Consider the following 27,118-nt stretch of genomic DNA (forward strand, 5'->3'; position numbering starts at 1 on the left):
AGATGACCCACACATAAAATATTCTTTTACCTCTTCGACGGAAACATAATCATCTACTTCTTCCGTAAAAACGTCATCTTCTAAGTTCATTCTTTTTGCTTTCTCTGAATGAAAGGAGATGGGAATGATGAGTTAAGGTCTAAGGGAGACAAATCGTCTAAACAGAGCGTGAGAGTTATCACGTCCAAACTTTTATTTTTTATTTTTTATAAAAAAAAAAAGAAGAAGTAATGCAAAAGGGGGTAACTAAGGTCCTTATTAGTCATTTTATAAATGGACAAATTTGTAAATAAAAAAATTCATTAAAAGGTGAGTGGAAATATAAGACATTGAAATGGGAATAACAACTTTCCTTTTTTATTGGGATAGAAGACTAAATAGTCTTTTCACCCTCTTTCGATTGATAAAGAGGGTTTTATTAATTTAGATTAACGTAAATATTGTTGATATATTGTTAAGATTGTAACTTTTTATTGATTTGTACAAAATCACAAAAAAAAAACACGACTTGACTGAACACAAAAAAAAATAAAAATAAAAATAAAGAAACACAACTTGTCCACCTTGTCAATCCACAAATCAGCCAATCAGAGACAAAGCACGCAGATGCATTTCCTAAATTTAAATCCCCCTCCAAAACCTAGGTGTTGTTGAAGGCTTGCAGTCCACGTCTCAAGTGGCTATCCCACTATAAATAATCGCTCCTTCATTCCCTTCATCTCATTCGCTTCTTCTCCATTCTCCTGACACATCGTGAAGATCAAAATCTAGTTTCTCCCCTCTCTCTAAAGGTTCGAGTCGAAATCCCCAATTTGTTCGAGTTTGTAATTCGTTTGTGAAGAAATGGCTCGTACAAAGAAAACTGCTCGCAAATCCATAGGTGGCAAGGCTCCAAGGAAGACACTTGCAACCAAGGTGCATTTTGTTAGGGTTTCTACATTGCCTGTTTGGCTAGTTAGAAAACTAGAACTGATATTTGCAAGCGATTTTTCCCCCAAAAAAATCAATTTTTGGGTTCTAAAATTTTATTTGCTTTTAATTTGTATAGGCTGCAAGGAAAACTGCAGCAACAACTGGAGGAGTCAAGAAGCCTCACCGTGACCGCCTTGGAACTATCGCTCTTCGGTATGTTCTCAATTCTGTTGAATTCATATCCTTCGAATCGTCTTCTTGAATTTTGTTGTATTAATCTGTTGTGTTTGGCTCATACACTTGTGAGTAATTATGAGTCATGTGTTGACAACAATTGAAGACACGGTGACTGCCACAAGCGAAGTTGGAAGCAATCAAGACTTGACTTTGTGTTTGCTTGCACACAATTGTGCATGTTTTATTGTGCATGTTTTATCTTCTATGCATTAAATGACAAATGGAGAAACGTTGTACTTTATAGACTAGGTATAGACTTTGGTGCATGCTAGGTAGGCTAGGTAATAATTATGTCATGTGAACTTAAGACTTTTTGGTCTTAGTTGTTGGCATAGTTGCTAGTGTATGCCTATAACTAGATGCAATATTTGTGCATTTAGTAATGCTTAGAAAGTGGGAAGGTAAGCATCATAGAAGCATCCAAGGGGAGAGCATCCGACTTTCCCATGGGAAAGGTTAAACTTGGGTTGAGAGAAAATCAAGAGAGTTAGAGTGAAAAGTATTCTAGTGAAAGAACTCTTGGGGTAGAGTGAGACTCTTGGGAAAATTCTATGAGTGGGTGTGCAAGGGATTCAGGACTGAGTTATGTTGATTTAACTCATGTGTACTTGTACTGTTATTCATAGTGAAGAGCAATATCTCTCCGAGGACGTAGGCATGTTTTTTGCCGAACTTCGTAAATTTCTCAGTGTCTTTATTTCTTGTATTTTATTATGTTCAACTGAGTGTGATTTGGTGAGGTTGTAATCAAAATCTCGTTTCCGCACTAACGAACGAGTCAAGGCACAACAATTGGTATCAGAGCATCGTTGGAGGCTTTGGTTCGTTGGAGGTCTAAATTTATTCACCATGGAATTTTCAGTTGAGCAGTTTAATGGGAGTGGCTGTTTTACTCTTGGCAGACGAGAGTAATGAAGCCAAAGAAATGAAAGACATGTTCAGGGATGCTTGGATCAACTGCGAAAGTTGATGTTGAGGAAGAAGACAAATGCCTCTTTCTTCTTACCTCACTTTCAGATTCGTACGAGAACCTTGTGAAACTTTACTGCATGGAAAGATACAGTAAATTTGGAGCAGGTGCAAGCTTCTTTGGTGTGAAATGATACACAAAGGAGACCATGGATGATGGTGGGCACGAGACTGCTTAAGCTATTCAAGGTTGGAATCGTGGAAGAAAATTGGAAAGAGGATCTGAGAGAGACAACAGGTTCAGATCCGGTTCTGGAGGCAAGGGTCCACAGTGCTACGGTGCAAGGCCAGGTTGTAGCAAGTTTAAGGCATAAGGCTTCAAGTATGCCCTCTAGGTACTCGAAGCAACACTTCTCCTGGTGATGTTTAGTCTCAAGTGTTGCAGGGAATTTGCAGCAGGTGGAGCTATGGGATTCATAGGTGATGAGATGATCTTGAGGTAGGAGGAAGTGTGGGAATTTTGTCTGGCTCAATGGGTTGTTGCTAGAAATAGGCGGCTGACGAGTTTCCAGGTTGCAGATAATGAAAAGGGGGAAAACCTGTTGAAAGAGACGAGGATGTGTCGAGATCCTGTCTGAAGCTAAATGGTGATTTTTAGCTTGCAGCAGTTGCATATGCATTAGCAGTGACTGAATAGGAACAGGACCAACGAGGTGGATTCAAGGTGTATATGCTGGTACGTAAGGCCAATGGGTTTTGGTGATAGGTGCAAGGATTTTTGCATGGTGTATTCGCCAAGGTGGAGATTGTTGTGTTTGGCTCATACATTTGTGAGTAATTATAAGTCATGTGTTGACAACAATTGAAGACATGGTGACTGCCACAAGCAAAGTTGGAAGCAATCAAGACTTAACTTTGTGTTTGCTTGCACGCAATTGTGCATGTTTTATTGTGCATGTTTTCTCTTCTATGCATTAAATGACAAATGGAGAAAAGTTGTACTTTATAGACTATGTATAGACTTTGGTGCATGCTCGGTAGGCTAGGTAATAATTATGTCATGTGAACTTAAGACTTTTTGGTCTTAGTTGTTGGCATGGTTGCTAGTGTATGCCTATAACTAGATGCAATATTTGTGCATTTAGTAATGCTTAGAAAGTGGGAATGTAAGCATTATAGAAGCATCCAAGGGGAGAGCATCTGGCTTTCCCATGTGAAAGGTTAAACATGGGTTGAGAGAAAATCAAGATAGCTAGAGTGAAAAGTATTCTAGTGAAAGAACTCTTGGGGTAGAGTGAGGCTCTTGGGAAAATTCTATGAGTGGGTGTGTAAGGGATTCAGGATTGAGTTATGTTGATTTAACTCATGTGTACTTGTACTGTTATTCATAGTGAAGAGCAATATCTCTCCGGGGACGTAGGCATATTTTTTGCCGAATCTCGTTAATTTCTTAGTGACTTTATTTCTTGTATTTTATTATGTTCAACTGAGTGTGATTTGGTGAGGTTGTAATCAGAATCTCGTTTCCGCACTAACGAACGGGCCGAGGCACAACATAATCGTGTTATTTGAATTTCGTCATTTGAATCGTGTTCTTGAATTTTGTTATATAACTTATGTTCTTTGAATTTCGTTATTTGAACTATGTAATCTTGTTATTAAAGAGAATAACAGGGACACAAATCATGCTGGCAAATCTGCGATTCCAACGTGATTTACTCATTGCCCAAAATTATATACTTTCCTGCATTATAAAATATTTGTTGTATCATTCTCTTTTATTACTTGCCATCTTTGACTACACAAGTCAACTTTGTTATTTGAATTGTTCCCTAATTCAATTTTATGATAATTTACAGTGAAATTCGAAAGTACCAGAAGAGCACTGAACTTTTGATGCGCAAGCTGCCGTTCCAACGCCTTGTTCGTGAACTCGCACAGGACTACAAGACGGACCTCAGGTTTCAGAGCCATGCTATTCTTGCTCTTTAGGAAGCTGCAGAGGCCTATTTGGTTGGTATGTTTAAGGACACCAACCTTTGCACCATTCATGCCAAGAGAGTTACCATAATGGCGAAGGACATGCAGCTCGCTAGGCGGATTCGCGGTGAATGTGCTTAAACATGTTCATTTTCTTATTATTTTCCTAGACAATCAGGTATTTAGGCAGATATTTTCTATAAAACTGGATTTTTTTTTTTTTTTTTTTTTGGTTTTAAAGTATCAATATGTGAACCATTCGGTAATCAATTTTCTAATATAAGTTGATTGCATTTTTGTTGAAATTTTTTATTTTGTTCACACGTCTGTGGCAATCTTTTTTTGTTTTTATGGCTTTGATTGCCTTTTGGAGATTGGTTTGGTTGAATGTGTCCGTGTATTGTTAATGTCACCATAATTACCCAACGCTTTTGTTGGAATGTGGTTGTATACAATTAGTAACACTTAATATGGTTGTTGGGTGATGCTCATGGAATATGGTTTTAAACGATTGCTATTGTAAAATTCACGGATTTTGTTCCATTGACAAAGTGCGTAGAAATACATGATTCTTCTAATACTCGTTTAGACCATTCCCAAACCTTTCACCGAGACAATTTTTAAACATTAGGCTATCAATGCTATATAATTTTCTGGATCCAAATGCCCTCACTTGGAATTTACTGATGCACCACAAGCTGATATCCCCACCACTATGTCTTATTTTCCCACCCACATCCAAATTAAAAATTTATTTACAAGTTTACCCCTTAACGAAATGACATATAAGGACCTAGCAGTTGTTCAAAGTTCAACCTTTGATTTTTACTGTTCTAACGAACTACTTTGGTCTCTTGGCTCCTTTTCATCCTCTTCTCCCTCACAATATTATCCTCCTTTTCTTTTTTTCCCATCTAATTTATTTTTGGTTTCTAAATTTTTTTCATGCTTGTTGGTCACCCGATATGTTAATTTTGGGATTTATATTTTTGCTGGATGTGGTATCAGTGAGGATGGCGGTTATGGTAGGCTAGGTGGTGTTTAATGGTATGTTTGATCTGATGCTTTACTATTGCCGCTCCTTCATCAAGATGCAAGATTCTCTATATTTTGTCTTTCCTGGAGCTTTGTCGATATCAGCGACAAACGCAAGGAGAAAGTATCAATAGTGAATGCGAGGAGGAAGCAGGAATATTTTTTACTAGTCCGAAAAATTTGAGGCATGCCGGAGATTGAGGTCGTTGCCGACAATGACAACGGCTTCGGCATCGCTGAGATAAACCTGTTCGGGAATTACAAAGTCGAGAGGCTGCTGGGGTGCAGGGCCTTCGCAAAGGTGTACCACACGCGAAACGTGGCGTCAAGGCCCTCAACAAGTAGAAGATGCTTGAGGGTGGGTTCACGGTGGACGGTGAAAGGGGTTGCCATTGAGTTGCATTATGTTGTATGGGGTTAGGTGGTAGTTGGGTTGAGTGATTTTTGTAGTTTAATTCTTTCAATTTCTACAAAACAGTAGAATATATGATGGTCATTTTAGGAATATTAGTGGGTGGAGAAAGAGTTTTTTTATTTTTCAACTTTTTTGAGAGGTGATAATATAAGGTGGGGTGAAGAAATAGGATTGTGGGGTGGGTATAGTAGCTCCCATAAAATATACCCAGAAGGTGCAAGGTAACTTGAACTCGTTATTGTCACTTGAAGTTGAAACATCGAGTTCCCTATTCACGTCACCTTCTCGGAGCTGAGTGTTAACAGCCTCTGATTCATCGATAATAAATGTGTATTGAATGGCGGCGGCACCATTGTAACCAACACCAAATCTTTTGCAAGTCTTCCGACAGAAAATTGACATGGTTTAGTGCATTGAACGTGTGACCCGCACGTGCTATCGAGGTTGTAAATGATAGGGTTTAAAACCAGGTTCGACCGGCGTCCATGCATGCCAAATCTTTTGCAAGTGTTCCGACAGAAAATTGACATGGTTTAGTGCATTGAACATGTAGTTGAATATCAGAGTGAATACGAACAAGATTAACAAAATAATAAAAATATTATTAAACAAACTGAATGCCGAAACAGCTACACAATCCCAAGAGACTACATCGTGACTGACTTGTTAAAAAACTAATACAAGCACTATTATATATAGTGAAAACTAAAGCAAACTCTAATCCTTAAAGGATATAGAAAACTAAAGCACAATCCTAATCCTTAAAGGATATAGAAAATTCTAACATCCTTGTCCCGCAAGAAAACCATAAACAAAAATAAACTAATAACTAATTTTTCCAACACCTCCCGTCAAACTCATGGCGGTACACGTCATGAGTTTGCCAACAAGTAGATACGGATGCAAGACTCCAAATTCCAGTGCTAATGTCACTGCCAATGCCGATGCCGATGCCGATGCCAATACTAATGTCGATGCCGATACCAATGCCAACGCCAACTGCTGAACAAACAAACAAAAAATCCAACCAAACTTTTTTTTTTCTCTTTTTGCCCGCATGGGCCTCAAACAAGCAACCAATTTTTTCTTGTTTATTCCTTCTTCTTTTTTTACTCCCCTTTTTTTTCCTTCTTTTTTCATTACATTCTACTTTTTCCTCTCTTTTTTCCTTTGCAGCAATACAGACTTGCGGATACTCAGGTTGCGGCGTTCAAAGGTGTAGAAGCAGAGTCACGGGACAAAAAACAAAAAACGAACGAACAATTTTTTTCTTCTTGCAAACAATCAATACCAACTAATAATCTGAACACGAATGATAAAGGAAACAAGCAAACAGATACAAACCCGAAGCAGATTAAATCCCAAATGATCAAACCTGCTCTGATACCAAGTTGAATATCAGAGTGCGCAACGAACAAGATTAACAAAATAATAAGAATATTATTAAACAAACAAGAATGCCGAAAGAGCTACAAAACTCTAAGAGGCTACATCGTGACTGACTTGTTAAAACTAACTAATACAAGCACTATTATATATAGTGAAAACTAAAGAAAACTCTAATCCTTAAAGGATATAGAAAACTAAAGCACAATCCTAATCCTTAAAGGATATAGAAAATTCTAACATTCTTGTCCCACAAGAAAACCATAAACAAAAATAAACTAATAACTAATTTTTCCAACACGTGTGACCCGCACGCACTATCGAGGTTGTAAATGACAGGGTTTAAAACCAGGTTCGACCGGCGTCCATGCATGCCTGCGCATTTTTGCCAAAAGTTTAACAATACTAACTGTTGCAGTACATTTGTATGCTGATGTTGCTATATCGACCATCTCGGTGTTCTCTGTGTGGGGCAGTTTCTAGCTGGGATGACCCTCCCTGTGGATCGCTTTATGACCAGTGATTTAAGGATTGAAATTCTCGGAGCCCTACTTCCCATCCAACTCATATGGCTGTTCTCTGGGATCTTGGTGTATGAAGGCATAGTGAAAACCATTGACAACACAGCTGAGGTGCCGTTAAAATGTTTTCTGATGGCATAGTTTGTCTTTGGGGAAGTGTGATCATGGCCTTACCTCTGGACCACGTTAACTGTTGAAGAACAAGATGGTGATTTTCGTCACAGCCACGAAATGAAATTTTCTAGTACTCGTAATGATCGTAAACGCTCACATGATCATGATGCTGCTGATCAGCATCAACCACTATTGGATAAGCCTTCACAAGAAAGATACGAAAAGATAAGGCAAAGGTGTATAAAAGTACTCCGTTCATGCTATTACTGATTTGCCCGGCAATCATATTGGGCCTGAGGGAAGGTTTTGTTTTGATTTGCACCCTATTTTTTCTTTGACTGTTCTGTGGAAGACTGTCAACATGCTGCATAACGTACATGGTGTCGTGATGGGAAGCACGCCTAGAGAGACTGATGTGAAGAGGACTTGAAAAGAAGCTGTTGGAGATGGAGGAAATGGTGGCTGTAAATGAAATGCATATTGGTGCTATCACAATGGGATTAGCCCTTCAGGCTTGCAATGTGGAAAGACCAGAATGGATTATATCAGAGCTGGGTATAGCTTCAGCAGTGTCAATCTGCAAATTGATTGTTAGTGTTGGGTTCTAGATTTGGAGGACAAAGTTGATTGATTATAGAAACCTTTGTTTGTTTGCATCACCAAGATTTTTTGTTTCCTCCAGATTTCTCTCGTCGTCCCCGACTTTCGATTTTTCGTTTTCTGGTTGTTGTCTCTCTTTAATTGTACATCGGACAGACCTTTTAAGGGCAGGATGTTCCTTATTTATTAAAGGGTGAATTGTTGATATAGTATCGAGTAGACATCGTAACATTGGTAGATATATAACATGTTAATAACAAAATGTATCGGCATATTATTGGCACTTGTCTAGTGCCTGCGGGTTAGGGTATCAAATTCAATTAAGCTAACTACTTAATTAATCTCGAAGATTGGCACTTCTAAATGAATGTTTTGAAGGACCTAAATCACCAAAAAGAATTAACCTTTGACATCAGTTCCAAGGATAAAACAAAGTAGGGATACAAAGTAAAATGATGCATTTTCATAAAAAAAAAATCACAAAGATATGAATGGGATAAGAAAGCAAAAAATAAAATAAGAAAATCATATTGACTTTCTATGCGACTGAATGAACTTGTCTGGAAAAATGATGCCAGGGTTTACAATGAAGATTGAGCAAGAAGTATAGGCGTTTTTTTGTTCATTCTCTCCATGGATCTTCCCCCACTTTCCATTTACTTCTGCTTGATCAAGAAATGGGCTTAGCCTTCACACAGGGCACTCTCACGTGACCCTGATCCATCTACCTATGGACCACGTGTTCTTTGTGATACAGGCATATAAGTTTTAACGGCCAAGAACTCCAACGTATGCTGTGCATGCTCCGAGGCAAACTAGATAAAACGCTACAATGCTTTCTTTGCATTGTTTGCATTCTTCTTTTTCTTCAAAAAGGTAATAAATTTTGTGTACGTAAAGGTAATGAAACCAATTTGAATCTTACTACAACTTGGATCTCCAAGTTTTATTGGTTGAAGCTTACCCATAATATACTACTAACAACACACGTACAAAGAGATTATTATTCCAATATCCAATGCCGAACCTGCCTTCTCCTTTTTATCTGGTCTTCTTTGTACCCAACCAAAAACCTAAATTTCAGATTTTTTTTGTGGGCTTTTATATCTTTGCGGGGAGGAAAGAAAAAGAAATCTAAACTTGGTTGTATCTTGTCCCAAAATTGGTTTAGTTAAAACTGTTGGCTTAACATGATTTTAGTCTGAGGAATTGTAGGAATCGTAATTTACTCCAAGTGTTTTTGGGTTGTATTATTGTCTGACAGTTTGTTGGGGTTGTAGGACTCTTGCGATGCTGGGTGTCACCGGAAATATATTCACATTGTTATATATTACGTAATGAGTAAGCAATCACACGATATTATATCCCAAAAAAGATAGACTTTCATTCTTGTGTTGGGTACCCCTATTTTTGGGGCCATGCTTGTGTTGTCGTTTGCTTTTAGAATAGAATCTCCATGCCTGAAGAAAGGTGTATGGGGTGTGGAAATGCTACCTTACTCACCGAATTAAGAGTGCAATAGAAGACCGAAAATTAAAATGGAAATCATAAAATTCACAAATATATACGTACAGTCAGATTATGTTACTTTTCGCATGTATAATTTTATATGGTGCAATTGTAAGTTTGTAAACGTCTTGTTTATGTGTTTCTTTATGTGAGTAATTAGAATATGAGTAAATGTAAAAAATTTTATCTTATTGTTGCCTTTTGTTACCTGTTGACAATGTCAGCATATTGTATACAAAATAAGGGGGATCTAGCTTAAGGCAATACCAGCAATGGCATCGATAATTTATTTATCAGTCTTTGAAGCAAGTTGATTTCACAAGCGATTAACATCTATTTACATAACGACTCGAAGAAAATAGTAGCGTGAATTCTAACTCATATTTTTCTGTTGACAACTCATTAATTGTAAATATGGATGCCCATGCATGCATTGTCCGTGAGTAAATGCAACAAATAGATGGCGAGCTTGGTCGACAACTCACCTCTACCACATAGCTTAATGTGTAGCCCTAATGTTTTGTTCGATGCAAGTTCCCAACAAAAGGGATGGTATGTGTAGGTAAATTGGTTATATTTTCAACTTGAAAAATCAAAGTATTAACGAATATCTTCAATCTTTAAACCATACATATTAAACTGTAATCATACAAAAAATAATCTGTAACAATATGTCAAGTTGAGGTTATAAACTAGAAACTAAGAGAAAATAACACAAAAACTACTTTCATGTTCGACACTTCATATTTTGTCTAATTTTACAACATAATTATTGTTTTGGTCATTTTATCGTTTCTCATACTTTTCTCATAATGGGAAAGAGCAAGCTCATGCAGCTGCTGCATGTTTGCTATCTCCCTTTATTTTATTTATCTATTTATTTGAAAACAACGTTACATTTAGACTAAGGATTTAAAATTTGCAATAAGTTATATTATAAAGAAATCATAATAATTTGACATAAAATTCATTATTTACGATAATTAAATTTAAAACTTCTCATTAATTATAGGTGGGCCCTTCAAAATTTTTTAATGTCAAATTCTATTATCCATATAAGGCAAAAAAAAGCAAGTGTCCCTTTACCACTGTTGAGCAAAAATTGTACATAATATGTAAACAAATAATTCCCTCGACACAATTTCACCCTCATTCATTTTTTCAAATAGGGTTTTATTAGTTTGAGTCCGACCCATTCTAGGCTACGCGTCTATTAATTACAACTTTCTTTTGGGAAAGGAATACCCTTTTATTCTAATATGAATAAATCGTAACTTGAGGATTTGGGTGTTTATTTGATTTTGTGACTGCATCTAGGTAGAGCCCTAGATTGTCTACGTACCCTCATTGAGGGATCAAGTCACTCGTAGTTCCTTGTATGCTTGATACTTGTTTGGATTTGATGCCTTGTGCAGTTTTAGCTCATGCGGGTGAGGACTTTGCACCATTGGAGCGTTTAATGCCTTGTGCAGTTTAGCCTCTTGCAAGTGAGGACTTTAAGCCATTGGAGCTATATGTGGCTTTGTGCCATTTGAGTCTTGTTGCAGCTTCGTGTTGTTTGATGCGGCTTCGTACCGCTTGAATGTTGGCTTCGTGCCATTTGTATCGGCTTTGTGCCACTTGAAATTTGGAGCGTGGCCTTATGCCATTTGAATTTGGAATTTGATACGGCTTTGTGCCAGTTGATAATTACCGTGGCTTCGTGCCATTTGACTACTTCAAGAATTTAACAAGAACTTGATCCATTTTGACATAGTGCAAATCCACTAATTTGAGGTGATGCGTCCATCGAGTTTTATACTTTGAGATGGCTTGTGTCAACAGTGTTTGAAATGATTTGTGTTATCATTGTCTCCGTGCTTATGCTACAAGTTTTGTTGACTTGATATAACTTAATGGGTGCTTGAATCTACAAAGTCCGCTTTGGTGAAAAATGGTGGGCCCACGGGCTTAGCTTCCATTAGCTTACTGAAAAGCTTCCCTCATATTTTAATCATTAGTAAATTAAGACTTCATCTTTGCTTGACTTTTCCACACGGTTTCATAGCAATTCCACCCTATTTGAAATAGGATTTTGTAAGAATGAAAGTTGGCCTCCCTTTTTTTATTATTGTAAAAAAAAGACGTATGACACTTTTTCTTTCCTTCACTTCTGAACTATTTCCTTTACTTTTGACTTGCAACTTCTATCATTTTGTCTCCACATTTACTTGTTTCATGCACCATATTCAATCAATGAGGCCATGCTCATAATGTCCACGTGAGTGGTATTCCACAAGAGGCAAATTTTGTTTTGTACTCTTGTCATTTTGTCTTCATGTTTTGATTGAATGCAAAATTTACAAAGACCATAATTTGCCAAAAAAAAAAAACAAAGACCATAATTAGTTGGGAAGCTGTTGCCTTCTTTTGTTCTTCACGTGAGCAAATTTCCACTTGACTTGCAGATCCCTTATTGACTTTAAAACCTGGTGGTCTCCATACCTATTTCTTTCTTTTTCTTCTTGTTGCTGCTTTCATATTGTTTTGAGAAGAAACCACATGATTTACGTTGGAAGGATGTGGTCTTTTAAAGATGTCACGACAAACTTCACCTCTTCACCTTTTTATTTGCTTGCTGGAGACCATTTCCTCTACTTCCTAATTTAGACAGATTTTAAAAGAAACTTGGTCAGCAACCCCTTTTCTTCTTAACTCCAAGACGACGACGCGGGTTTGTTGTTGTTGTTTTTTTTTTTTTTTTTTTTTTTGCTGGAAGCATCATTCTTTTTTATGTGACTTCCTTCTCCGACTTTGTGCCAAATCCTTCGAGTACTCCTAAAACAGAGCTGCAACAACCATTTCAACTTCAGACTGAGCTCCTAAAACGAAGCAGCAGCAACCATTTCAATTTCAGACTGAGCTCCTAAAACAGAGCAGTAGCAACCATTTCAACTTCAGATTGAGCTCCTAAAACGGAGCAGCAACAACCATTTCAACTTCGGCAGCCACTGCGGTTGTTGTTCTCACGGTGGAGGACTTCGTTCATGGCCACCTTCTTTTACGCCATCGACGAGAAAATGGAGCATGCTGTGACGCTAGGCTAAAAGACAGCGTGGCTGCTGTGGTCGTTGGTGTTGTGTGAAGTGGTGGTGTTCGGCGGCGTCGTAGCGGCAAGTTGGGCAAAGAGGAAGGAGGACTGTAGCAAGGATGGTTGCTGCTTCTTAATGTATTTAAAGGTGTCGAAAGACACGGTCACTAGGAAACTAAAGGTTGTCTTTGAGAGATCGCAGGGACGAACTTGGATCATTTCAGTTGTTTGGGCTAGCTTTCTTTAGAGCCCCTACCTCTATTTGTGCTTCGGGGAATGGGAGAGATTTGAAGAAGCATAATGCTTCCCCTTTTTCTGCAAAGTGGAGAGAAACAACCAAGAAAAATAACCAAAAAAAAAATGATTTTATACCTTTGAGTGTTTTGAATGCTTGTTGCTTTCTTTGTTCTGTTTCAGTATTTTTTCTTCGTTGTCTTCTCCTCTCAATGTCTCCTTGAACTTCCGCAACACTTCACTCCTGCTTTGATTTCTCTCTTAATTTATGCAGGGTCTCTTCCTCTTTTTTGTTTCGTTCCCCCCTTTGCTTTGGTTTGATGCCTTTTTATAGGCGAAAGGTGGACATGGCAGTTGAAGCTAGTGGGATGCTATTTTTCTGGGGTGTGGAGATGCTGAGAGAAAGCCATCACTTGAGTGGAGAACGTGGGGGTTTTTGGAGAGTTCTAGACACACATGATCTATGTACTTGGTTGCCATGTAGATGACAAAACTCTATCAGATTTGTCATAATCCACGTACGTGTGGGTGTAGAATATATATTTTTTTATTTTTTCATTTTTCTCTTAAGTCTCCTTGTTTTTAATAAGACTTGCTAATATATTTTGTTTGTGAAAATATATAGCTCAACAACCACAATGATGGAAATGTGTTGAGCCATTACACGACGACATGGATTCAAACTCCGTCATTGGCTAATTTAATATCTAATCTAACAAAATCAATGCCACCAGAAGACCTTGCTTTCAAATGACTCAGCGCAACATAAGAAATTGAAGGTTCGGTTGGAGAAAGTTTGCTGTCATTTTTTGCTGTTGTATGTCTATGTGGCAATTTTGCCATATTCCTTGGAGATGCTCTAAGGAGCTTGCTAATTTCCCCATGAACCTTAATTTTAGCCAATTACTTGTTTATACTTGTCCAATTTCTCCTTGGATTTAAGTTTTAGCCAATTACATCATGAACTTTTATCGGCCAATTTCCTTATTTTTTTTCCCTGAACTTAATTTTATAATTGCAAAAGGTAATTTTATTTCTAATTTAGGAAGGAAAATAAAATTCAAAAGGAAAATTGACAATTCCTTACATGTTGGGTGGGGTGAAGGGAAAGGGAGAATCGGCCAATACCTCTTTATTTATTTGAAAACAACGATATATTTAGATTAAGGGACTAAAATTTGAGTTAACTTATATACATATATATATATATATATATATTTTTTTTTTGTCGAAAGTTGTTATATAATTGTGCAGTCATAATAATTTGACATAAAATTCGCTAATAAAAAAATTAATAAGAATTAAATCTAAACCTCTTTATCAGAAGCGGTCCCTTAAGAAAAAAATTTATGTCAAAATCTATTTATCCATATAAGGCAAAATGAAGAAACCGCCAGTCATGATTAGGGGATAAAACAAATATTGATGATCAAATATGTATCCATATTCGGTTATGGTTTTGGATATGGTTATAGGAATATGTATCCGTCTTTGAATCCGACCTGAATTATATATAATATAATAGTATTTATATATAATTATATATATATAATTGTATTATATAATATATATTATATATATGTATGTATATATATTTATTTATTTATTATACTGAATCCATTACCTTGAGAATACAAAAGTTACACTTTGTGTGTTGCATTTTGTGGGCAAGTTAAAAAGTTTTGATATGAATCAAAATATATGAGAATCCAAACCAATAGTACTTATGAGAGAATAAAAAATCAGTCAACATTATCAATGTTTAGCTTTAATTTTTATGCTCCACAAGATCCATTCATTAAATCCTTTTGTACATCAAATAAGTAATGACGAAATTAATATTTACTAAATTATCATGCGTTAATTGAATGAATATATTTTTTGTATTGACAAAGATGTGTATAACCGTTAACCGATGAAAAATCTGTTAGTCGGTGTGTATGAGTATGGATAATATCCGATCGTTAATTGACAGTTATAAATATAGTTAATTTTCGTGATTATGAAGATGGATACAACATTTCCGTTCCAAAACTAAACCGTTACCATTCCTAAATCTAATATATTTTCGTATTATACAAAATATTCATCCGATCAACCCACTATCTTCGGGACACTAATCTAATACATTAAAATAAAAATTCTCATTGGAAAAATAAGTAGAATATTCTAAGTGGATTATCTGTCCGTTGTGTGCGACATGAACAGTGTGGACAAATCTTGCAGCGCCCTCGAGAAACTGAGACCCACGTGGGGGCACCTCACTACTACAGCACTACTCCAATACAGCGTTTAACAAGTTTTTTATTTGCCATTTTTCTGTGATCAGTACACAGATATATATCACATATCACTAAACAAATAATATAATATATATTTTAAAAAATAAAATTTTTCACAAACATGTTGTTCCTATCACAACTAAAAATCTATCGCTCTCCTCTCTCTCTCTCTCTCTCTCTCTCTCTCTCTCTCTCCTCTCTTCCCTCGTTGTGGTTGCACAAAGACTACAAGTCTTCTCCTCTCTTTCCCTGTAGTTGCACAAAGACTACAAGTCTTCTGGTCCTCTTGAACATCCGGTGAAGGCTGTAATTGTACTTTCCATGATGCAGTTGAATTTGATGACGCTCTGCAAACTTGTTCTTGTTCCATTCGAGGCAAAGACTCCCCACCTCCCAAAACTTTGCAAAGATAAAAAGGCTCTCACCGCTGCTACTGCCAGTAGTATCTAAACTTGAGAGAGAGAGAGAGAGACCCTTTTGCTATTGGAATGCCGTAAGTGCCTAAACTCAAAGGTAGATTCTTTCAAGTCCTTAATTCTATTTATATATATTCTTAACTTTCCTGGGAATCTGTTTTTTTATATTTATCAAGTAATAAACTTTTTCTTGTATCAATTGTTCCTTTTGGAATTGGGAGATAGAGATTATGCGATATATGTTTGAAATGGTTTGATGGTGTGATAGGGTTTTTCACCAAAGAGAGCTAATGGGGTTCTTCTATTTCCTTATCTGCTGTGTTGTATGTAAAAATCTGAAATGATAGCATTTGTTGATCTGTCTTTTGGGTTGTGATTTCCATAACTTACTTTGATGTTGTTCGTGCGATTTGTCTAAGCCTTTGATAATCTGAATGTTTGGACTATTAGAATTCCTGTTTGCAGTACATCTGCAGCAACAACTTTGTCAATTTGATGAATAAATCAGGTCATATAGTTTGTTTTTTGGTTCCGATTTGGATGCTACGAAATCCTCCTGGCAACCGGCCTAGGCAATCTAAGGCGATTTTGAAACCTGCTCCTATTGATGTTAGTTTGGCTAAATTGAATTCCTGTCATTTGATGGATCGTGAGTTTTCTGATCCATACTAGACTATGAAAATGCAACTACAGCTGGTAAATTTGAGTCCAGCTGAGCTTCACTGGTTTATTGAATTGTGCTAGGTCTGGGAGAAATTGGGATTTGGGAAGAGATGCCATCTTATTTCTTTCCATTGTTTTTTCAATTTTTGTATGTAGAAATTTAGAGGAAGATATGGTTTCAGAAGTTACTATGAGTTAGAAATTTTATAACCATGATCCTCAGAGAATTATGTTGGCAAGCTTTGATGCCTTCTAAGTTGCTAAAGGAAATTAGATACTAGACAGTGTGACCACTACTGAAGAAATGAAAACCATGGCGGAAACCATGTTTTTGCTTTCAGGAATCTCATAAACATTTTCACCTAGGAAGTTTAACATGCTTATGTTATGTTTTGAAAAATAGCGATATTGATAAGGATATAGTTTGTAGTTTTTGGGGTTAATGAGGTTCCAGAAATCTGCCTACATAAAGGATGCATTGTGTCCGGCAAAGAGCGTTTTGTTTTCTATAGGATGTCTCATTAGGTAGGAACTCCAATGGTTGAATGTTGAAGCCTATAAATTGTAGTGGCTGCAAACGATGCAAGTCAAAGCCAGAAAAATGATAGAAGAATTCTTGAAAAAATTTCTGGCCTTGTTTAGAATCATTCCTTTTATGTCTTTCACTGGTTTTTCAATAGATTGTGTTATTCTTGTTAGAAAACTTTATCGCAATACCGTGTTCGAAAGAGATTGGAGGTCACAGGCAAGTGTAATAATTATTTACAGATTTAAGGATACACTTCATTTGGTCTGTGCTAATCAATGAACTTCTTTGTTGGCTCATGAAAGTGAAGTAATGGAATCATATTGCGTTTTTTTCTTTGTCCAATTTCAGAACATTTTTTTCCGTGCTATTTTGCATACTGACCGCACTAAGCATTCACTCATATTACTTGTGCTCTTTTTGTGGATTTTCAGATGGAAGCACAAAATACTCAACATGCACAGGTTATTGAGATCCATCAAGATGTTCATGATGGTGAGACGAGTTATGGTGGGAGTAAGATTTGTGGGGAAGCACCATGTGGACTCGCGGATGTTGGATCCAACTCTAAAGATGCCAAAGAACGATCAGCTTCCATGCGCAAACTCTTAATAGCAGTGGTACTGTGTGTTCTGTTCATGGCTGTTGAAGTAGTTGGTGGCATTGAAGCAAATAGTTTAGCAATATTGACAGATGCAGCACATTTGCTTTCGGATGTTGCAGCATTTGCCATCTCCTTGTTCGCTCTGTGGGCGGCTAGCTGGGAAGCCACTCCCCGCCAGTCTTACGGGTTTTTTAGGATTGAAATTCTCGGTGCCCTGGTATCCATCCAACTCATATGGTTGCTTGCCGGGATATTGGTATATGAAGCCATAGTTAGAATGATACATAACACAAGCGAGGTGAATGGATTTCTAATGTTTCTCGTTGCCGCATTTGGTCTAGTGGTTAATATAGTTATGGCCATACTATTAGGTCATGATCATGGACATGGACATGATGGACATGATCACGGTGGTCATAGTCATGGAATGACTGTTTCTTCTCATCATGATCATCACGATCATGCTCTCGAGAATCACTCGCATGATCATGATCATGAGGAGCACTCACATGATGATGAGCACCTTCATGAAGATGATCATAAACACCATCATGCCAACAAAGATCTTGCTGAGCCACTGTTGGATAAGCCAAAAGATGGACAAGGAGAGAAGAAGCAACGGAGCATAAATCTACAGGGAGCTTATCTCCATGTGCTTGGAGACTCCATTCAAAGTATCGGGGTAATGATTGGAGGGGCAATCATATGGGTCAAGCCGGAGTGGAAGATAGTCGATTTAATCTGCACCCTAATCTTTTCGGTCATTGTTTTGGGGACAACTATCAATATGATGCGGAACATTCTTGATGTCCTGATGGAGAGCACTCCGAGAGAGATTGATGCATCGAAACTTGAAACGGGACTGTTGGAGATGGACGAAGTGGTAGCTGTCCACGAACTACATATATGGGCTATCACAGTGGGGAAAATCCTGCTGGCTTGCCATGTGAAAGTTAGACCAGAAGCAAATGCAGACATGGTGCTGGACAACGTAATAGCTTATATCAGAAGGGAGTATAACATCAGCCATGTCACGATACAAATCGAGCGCTAGCGGGCTTTCTAAAAGGTAAGATGATGGAGGAGGAAGAACTGATTATGTATATGGCCAGATATACTCTTCTTAAAAGGGTTTAAGTTTTTAACATCAAGATTGTGGTATTTAGGCAGGACATTGTTTTCATTTCCTCCCTTTTATTTAGAAATATGTATGTTTGGTGCTAAGCAGTTGATAGTTTTTGGATTGACGGTGTAGATTCAATAAATGGTTTGGTTTCTTTAGCATTTCCTTGAGCCTTCACTGTCACAAGCATTACATTTGAGTAATGGATTATCTTGCAATTGGCAAATTTTTGGAATAAGTAAATAACGCATATTAATATTTAATGGTTCAACAGTTGGGTTGATCAGTGACAATTTGCATAGCATTGGAATATATAGATTGAGCAAGTGGCTCTTTACCATTGTGGAGGAAAGGTGTTGAGCTTTTGCATGATGACATGGGTTCAAACTCTATCGGTGGCTAATCTGATAATTAACTAACAACATCTATCGCTTGTCAAAAAAAAAAAAAATATATATATATATATATAGACTGCAATATAAATTCCATGATCATATTGTTTGTGTCCAACCCTAAATGGAAGACCAACTAGCTTTTCGTTTAATAGTAGTACTTTTTTTATGTTGAAGAATATCCTAGCTAGCTCTTAGTTCAGTAGTATCTCTCTCTCTCTTGACTTTGGAAACATATCCCACGGTCGAATTTTCATCCCAAATTCATGAAAAAGAAAACCGCTGAAGAGAAGAATAAACACAGATGGGCCTCGATGAGAAACTTGAGGGTTCCTAAGTGGGCCCAATAGACACATGTAAGACCCACATCAAAACAAAGGGCTTAAAGAGAGTTTTTGTAAGAGGAAAGTTGGGCTCATAGAAAGAAAACCAAGGGTTCAATTTTTGCTTGATTTCTTCCTTTGCTTAAAAACTATTTTTTTTAAAAGATTAATTTTCATTTTTTATTATTGGCCACTGATTATAAATCAAGCTATTTTTAGTGATCAAATTTTAATTGGATCACTAAAATTAGGTAATTAAAGGTTAATAGCTGAGCTTAGTGACCTGTTAGCAAAATGGCACTAGATTCATAATATTATTAACATTTTTTCGTATGGTCACTAATAAATTGGTCACTGCAAGCCTGTTTTTGCAATTGTAGACTGATATTTTTGTGATCAAGCCTTTTAAGAGTATAGATCTTCATTTTTCTTTTAAAATGAGGATGTTGTGGGACTCACTACACGTCAAACTTAAACGATTCAAACCGTTTATTTTATGAGTCTCGATTTATAGATCATCTTTACAAAAACTCAATTCAATCCGAAATCAGTTCCTCATTTTATTTTCACGATGGAATTTCAATATTTCTTATAACATAGTATTTGTCAATTTCGTTGAACTTAATTAGATGACTCAAATATTTCCAATTTGACTAATATTTTGTAAGGATAATCTATGAGGTAGAACTTAAAAAAATAGACAGTTCGGATCGTTGAAATGTGAGCCTCACAACTAGTCCTTGTTCTCTTAAAAAAAAAAAAAAAAAAAAAAACATGAATCTCGTCTTAAAAGGGCATTGTGGTATATATGAAAGCATGCAGTTGCACAGTACATTGATTTGGAATTTTGGAAGTATGGTTAATTGCAAAAAAAGAAAGGGGCCAAAACCTGCCGATCAGAAGCTTGACCTTGTAAGTTGTAAGTGATGGGGATAAGGTTTCCGACTTCCAAGTATTATGGCTCAGGAGACTCTTCAACCAGTTTCTGAAATCCTGATGAGATAATGCTTTTTTTTTTTTTTTCCTTCAGTTAATAATTTTTAATGTGCTGCTACTTCTCAATGTGTTTTTATATGCATGTATATTTGATTCAGGAATACCAAGCATGAAACAGACAAAATTAAATAAATAAATTATGCTATTTTTCAGGAGTTGGACCACGCATGCATGCTTCTGGCTGTGTGGTTGAAGATCTGCAGCACTAAACAAATGTGAGGAGAATAGAGGCAGTGTGGGTTGGATAAGATAAAATTTATCTTACGAAAATAGGGGCTTTGCTGGAATGAATTTGTCATTCTCTTCATATGTACACACATCAATATCTCTTTGAAGATGTAATAACACATGAGGACAGGCATAATATTCTAAAGATATATACTAGCATCATAAGACAACGCTTCTATTGGAATATGCTAACATATAGCTTAGATCAACTGGCTTAACACATTATCAATCAATTTTAGACTCATAAACAACGCTCTAATCACAAATACAAATGACGTTGAAGTTTGATAATCGATCTTCCACACTAAAATACCTGATATCTTGATCCGAGTTCAAAATTTTAATATGTATTGTTTCCTAATCGTTGAGGTAACAAATTAACAATGCATGATATTAACTCTGTTACTATTTTTCACGACTTCGGTTAAAGATCTTAGCATACATTGATCCTATTAAAAAAAAGAAATAGAAAGTTTGAGTATGGATGAATGTACAAAGAAGTCATCCGTGACCTTTCCCCAATAAAAATAAAATCTAGATAGGAGAAGAAAAATTAAGATTACAACAAGAGGTCAATCGCCTTATAGGACAGAGTACGTACGTTTGCTTAGTGAAGAGGTGATAGCGTGAATGGTCTGAAAGCAACTCAAAGAACGAAAAAGATAAGATGTGGCCTTATATTTCATATACTTGTCAATATCATTTGTTGGGATTTTCATCAGCAAATGGAAGAGAGAGGCAGTTGGGCTGTAGTGTGCCTTGGCAGTCAGGTAATGCTACAGAAACTGGAAAAGAAGTATGCATGCATGCATACATGTGAGTGAATGATTTGAAGTTGTAAGGGGCCTAATGGCTATCTAGCCAGCGATTAATTAAGCCATGTCTGTTTATACGAAGACACATTTTGGAATATATTTAGAAAACCTGAGAGCTATGACAGATTTCTCAATCGCTGTGATAGGTACCTCAATCATTATGTACCACAAGCTACAAGCAATAATACGTCTGAGATGGAGCTTTCTATCGAACAAACAAAGGCAACAGTCAGGGGAGCCTAGTAGTGCAAAACTGTCTCGAACAAAAAATTGGTTTTTGATTTATTGGTATTTTTCTTCTCAATGCATAAAGATTCCTCAAATTTGAAAAAAAAAACTGTGCAGATGAAAAAATTAAAACTCATAGCAACATTTTTCTTAAAAGAGAAAAACCAGTACTTGAGTAGTGTAGTTTTAATTTTGTTAGTTCTTTCCTTCTTCTCATTCCTCTCCTTTTTCTTCCCTGTCTGCCATTGCAGTCTTCTTCCCCACTGTTCCTTTCTTTTCTTCATAAGAATATGACTTGTAAACAAAAAGCATCTACAATTCTAATAGTTTATCAATAAATATGAATTGTAGTATTCTACCTTGACTAACAACAAAATTGACTATAAAAATATATTAAATAATCTGTACGTTTTGTTTTCCTTTTCCTTCTTCTACCTTGACGAACAGTAGCTTGGAATTTAGATCATATGGTGAATTTTCTCAACCAAGACATGGTCAAGGATTGGGATGATTTTAATTGTGTGTTCTAAAATTGATTTTTTTTAATTTTTTTTATTTCCTTTCATTTCATGATAGTTGAAGAAGATTGCAAGTTGGCAATAGCAGAGAGGGAAGGAAAAGGAGAGGGAGGAGAGGGAAAAATACTAATTGTTAGATGAATCTCATGGTGTATATTAATTGGTAGAAAAGAAATTTTATAGTAGAATGATAGGGAATGAAATAGTATTTTAAAACTTACCACATGGTGAGTTTTGAGTGGATTGTAATTTCACTCAACAAAGTCTAGTGGCAAGTTGATCCCCACACAAGTTTTCTTGTATGGGAGACAAGTTTAAGTGGGTGTTGACCCTAAAAAACTACCAAGCCTACGTGGCGCGCAGGCCGAGTAACTAATAAGCTAACTACGTCTTTCGGTTATGTGCGGGGCGTGCCAACTCGACAGCTGAGCTCGGCCAGTGAGTAAAATGAGTTGATGTTTCGTTGAGCGCACTGCTGACTTCTTGATCTTGCGACTGCGGCCGAGGATGGAACACTTCTTGGCCTTCGGGTTCGAGAGCCTGAAGTTCACGAATCATTGGCGCTAGGTTCGGTCACGATGATTATATTCGTAAGAGTATAATCACGCCGAACTAGCACTAAACTATACGGACACAAGTACTCAAACGAGATGTATGTCTTGATGATGAATGTGGTTCGGCCGTCAGAATGCCGAACTCTAAAACTTACTTGTGAATATCCAATCATAAAACAACTCGGCGTTCAATGCGTCAAGCCTAGTAATCTGTAACACCTCACTTCGCTGATAAGGCTAGTGAGATGACCTCTGCCAATAAGGATTCGAAAATCCTTCTCGACAGAGACTTGGATAGATAACCAGTCGGCCTCGACGCGGTGTTGTTTATCCAAACTAAAGGTGCTTAGCGGTCGACTGATCCTACGGCAACAATGTTGTTTATCCAAACTGAAAGTGTTCACCGGTTGCCTTCACAATGTTGTTTATCCAAACTAAAGGTGTGTTGGTGAAAAAGAAAATAAAAATCTCAAGGTTGTTGAGAGATTTCGTGTAGAGTGAGAGTTTACGCAAGGCAGTTTGTGTGTTGAATTGGAGGGCTTAGAATGATGCAACCCCTTCTTATTTATAGCAGCCAATCTTATCATGGCCAACCCAGAACTATACTCGGATTAAGAGTCCTTAACCTAATCCAAACAGGTCTTGGCCAATCCTGCCTCCATTAGGGCTTTGAACTAACCTCTTTATCTTGCCACATTCACCTCTCAAATCTCATCATCCTCATCCTATTGAGACTTCTTGTTATACTAGGATTCGACTTACCCCATCAATCTGCCTTATACTAGGACTCGACTGAACTTAACCAAGCGGCCTATAATAACTAAAATTCGCGATGATTCTAGAAACATACTGTCGGGCCAAGAATAACTTCTAACTCGGCCTACACCAATATTTTGGCCCCAAACAGTGGGTGAGAGATTTGCAGTCGCACATCCCAAGCCCTCAGGTTAGTAGGGCAGTCGCCATCCCCAATGAATGGGTAGCAAATCACCTTGAAAGTACCATTATGGTAAGGGCAGTGCTATTCGCACACCCTTTTTTACTTCCTACACACCCTTGTTAAATTTTATTCATTGATCTTCTTCAGTTTATTCAATCTAACAGCCGAAAACTAGGGTGTGTGAGAAATAAAAATAGGCATGTGGATAACACCGCCATTACAGTAAACCACATGTATCATTGTGACTTTTTGGCCAATAAAACATAGAAACACAAAGCAAAGCAAAAGTTGGAAAAATGAAGAGAACACATACCTTTAAATAGGTAGACTCATACCTGAAAATTTGCCAACTTATTTCAATCACCCAAGAGTGTGGTGTTGTGACAATGCTTCTTAGAGCAGTTCCACAGTGCTATAATTATCTAGCCAATTGAGCAATAGGTAATTATTTCTTTAGTGAATAGTAATTGTCCGAGTACATCTCAATTTTGTAAATGAATTGCTCGGGTAATTGGCATTAAAAAAATGTTCTTTATAAAATTAATAAAAAAGATAAATTATGTTTAATCTTAAATAGGATTTTTAACCAATTTTGTCGCGCCACGTGTCATATGTAAAAAATCTTGAGTTCTAACAATGTTTTATTCATAGTGTAAATTTTTTAAAAACTTTTTAACATCTTTTTTCAAACCAAATTAATATGGACCGTTGGATACATTTTTCTGGTAATCCAATAGCTCTGGTTATGCCACGTGGGCACAATGGCTAGTAGAATTTTTTTCCTTTTTTTTAATTCATTTTTTATTTTTATCCATGAAAATGACGAATTAATATGGACTATTGGATTATATGACAATTAGAAATCCAACGGTCCACGTTGCGCCATGTATGCTATAGCCATTGGATTAGAAAAAAATGTTTTACAGTTGGAAATCCAATGATTCAATTTTTACCTTTGGGAATCAAATGGACATAAACGAGCCATGTCGCCCATGCAAAATTTGCGCTAAGTGCACTACAAGTTGGACCCCACTGGCCCTTTTTGTCTAACAACACACTCACCACACGCACGTGTTATACATGCGCCTGACACTAAATAAATAAATAAATATAGATGACGTTATGCTAACGTTAGCGTGACATCAAATTACACTCGAACGTTGGGTCAAGCATCGATTGCCTGATTTCTTGGTTCGGCACTTCTGGACTCACTCATTGTCACATCCCGGCCTGGGTCCACCATATCCTGGGCTCGTTCCACCACCGTAGCACGATATTATTCGCTTTGGGCTTACCATTCCCTCATGGTTTTGTTTTTTTTTTTTGGAACTTACGAGCAACTTCTCAGTGGGTCACCCATCCTGGAAGTGCTCTGGCCTCCTTCTCGCTTAACTTCGGAGTTCCTACGGAAGCCGAAGCCAATGAGCTCCCAAAAGGCCTTGTGCTAGGTAAAGATGAGAATATACATTTAAGGATCACTCCCCTGGGCGATGTGGGATATTACAATCCACCCCCCTTAGGGGCCCGATGTCCTCGTCGGCACACTTCCCGCCAAAGATTGGCTCTGATACCATTTGTCACATCCAGGGCCGGGATGTGACTCGATTCAATTGTCAAAAATCAATGCACAATCGTAGAGTTCCGTCACTATTAAGAAATGGTATCAGAGCCAATCACTGGCCAGAAGTGTGCCAACGAGGACGTTAGGCCCCTAAGGGGGTGGATTGTAACATCCCACATCGCTCAGGGGAGTGATCCTTAAATGTATATTCTTATCCTTACCTAGCACGAGACCTTTTAGGAGCTCATTAGCTTCAAGTTCCATAAGAACTTCGAAGTTAAGCGAGAAGGAGGCCAGAACACTTTCAGTATGGATGACCCACTAGGAAGTTGCTCGTGAGTTCCAAAAAAAAAAAAAACAAAACCGTGAGGAAATGGTAAGCCCAAAGCGAACAATATCGTGCTACGGTGGTAGAACGGGCCCAGGATGTGGTGGACCCAGGCCGGGATGTGACACTCATTGCCCGAGTTTTTAGAGTGGGCTGAAGCTGGTTTATTTGATTTTTGAGCAATAATTGCCCGATTGCCTTGACAATTGGGTATGGGGTACAAATGCTCCTAGTACAAAAGCTCAAAGCTACAACATTACAAATTGACAAGTGAATTCAAATTTGATTAAAAAGGAGGAAATTAAAGGGGAGACATATGCTTTAAATCTAGAATTCAATCCCTTCAGTTACCTTACTTAGAGACAAAATTTATGTCCCGACATATTGATTGTGAAACATACCCAAAGCTAGTGGGCATAGGCCCCAGCCAACTAAAAAAAAAAAAAACCTTAATTATATAGAATGTGAAAAATAGCAATTATGGGGTTTTGTTTTGTTCCGTCTGTGAACTGTGTCACAAAATGGAGGGAAAAAGCGGTTGTAGTCATATACCCTTGTTTTTTTTAACCAAGTTGCAATTTGCAAGATGGTTGCGTGTGGGGGTGATTTTTGGTTGAATCGGATTAGAAATTAGCATTTCAATGACAATTCAAAAAGTTTCGGTATTAAATATTAATTTTAATTTAAAATTTTGAATTATTGGAATTTATCGAAATTTCAGAATTGGTTTTATCTAAAAATGAAACATAATTCATATCTCCTACTTGTGTGACCGTGAGAGATATTACTACTGAATGCATATCAATTTGAAAACTATAGTTACTGCCATGTGATGGCACCTTAAACTTCAATATTCTTTGTGACACAATAGGAATAAACTACAATCCTTTTTCTTTCAAAGAAAGGAGAAATTTCAACTTTGAACCATCTCCAACACTTTAATTGAAGTGAATTAGACTTGTTTAATAAGTCCCAAACTTGTTATCTTTTAAATTAGTTGAATTTGCTCAAGTTTCACTGTTTCAGAAAGACGGACCAACGACAACAACTAATTATTTCACTTGATCACATGTGGTCCAACAGGTGTGTGATTTTATTACATAAGTCTTGGTACAATTAAGAGTTGAAACCAATAGTATAAGCTGTGTTATAGACTTATTTAACTGAGCAATATAAAGAACAAAGAAAGAGAGGGGGTGCGACACAACAAAGAGAGAAGAGAGAGATGTGTAATTGTAAGGTGTGTGTTATCTCACCCCATTATGCCTTTCTTTATAGTAGTAGGGAAGGTAAATTCCTTACCCTAATAGGATTACAACTCTAATAGGATAATATCTAATCTAAGAAATATGGTAGAATTCCACAAGGATATCCCAAGATATGATAGGATTACCAAATAATTATGACTGCAACACTCCCCCATGAGTGTGTAAATACTAAAACAAAACATCGCATTAGGTCTTCCACAATTGAAGTAGATCAGCTGATGAAGTCGTTAGCACATGGGCGAATGCGAGTCTCAAATTAACGAAAGCATCCATTGAAAGTAAAACTCACATAACCTTGCTATGGTAAAACCCAAAGTGGGTGAAAATCCTATAGACTAAGGAGAAACGTGAGAAGTATGCCTAATGTCAAAACTAAACGTCATATGAGACGAAAGTACTTAACCTTATAAGGGTATGACAATTTCAGGATG

At 37.1% G+C, this 27,118-nt stretch overlaps 1 protein-coding gene and 1 pseudogene across 2 annotated transcripts; both read left to right on the forward strand.

The window, feature by feature from the left end:
- The first annotated feature begins 843 nt into the window (after positions 1–843).
- Positions 844–4,179, forward strand: LOC114825789 (histone H3.3-like; annotated as a pseudogene).
- An 11,150-nt stretch (positions 4,180–15,329) lies between these two features.
- Positions 15,330–18,697, forward strand: LOC103439450 (metal tolerance protein 1). 2 transcript variants are annotated; one of them, XM_008378013.4, is made up of 2 exons: positions 15,330–15,717; positions 17,244–18,697. In XM_008378013.4, the coding sequence occupies exon 2, from the start codon at positions 17,244–17,246 to the stop codon at positions 18,465–18,467; it is 1,224 nt and encodes a 407-aa protein (XP_008376235.3). In that variant the 5' UTR covers positions 15,330–15,717; the 3' UTR covers positions 18,468–18,697. The 2 variants fall into 2 exon arrangements, with proteins under 2 accessions (XP_008376235.3, XP_028961601.2); XM_029105768.2 differs by having other exon boundaries at positions 15,330–15,697.
- The last annotated feature ends 8,421 nt before the right edge of the window (positions 18,698–27,118 follow it).

Source organism: Malus domestica, chromosome 07 (assembly GCF_042453785.1).
Source record: "Malus domestica chromosome 07, GDT2T_hap1".
NCBI classification, from domain to species: domain Eukaryota; kingdom Viridiplantae; phylum Streptophyta; class Magnoliopsida; order Rosales; family Rosaceae; genus Malus; species Malus domestica.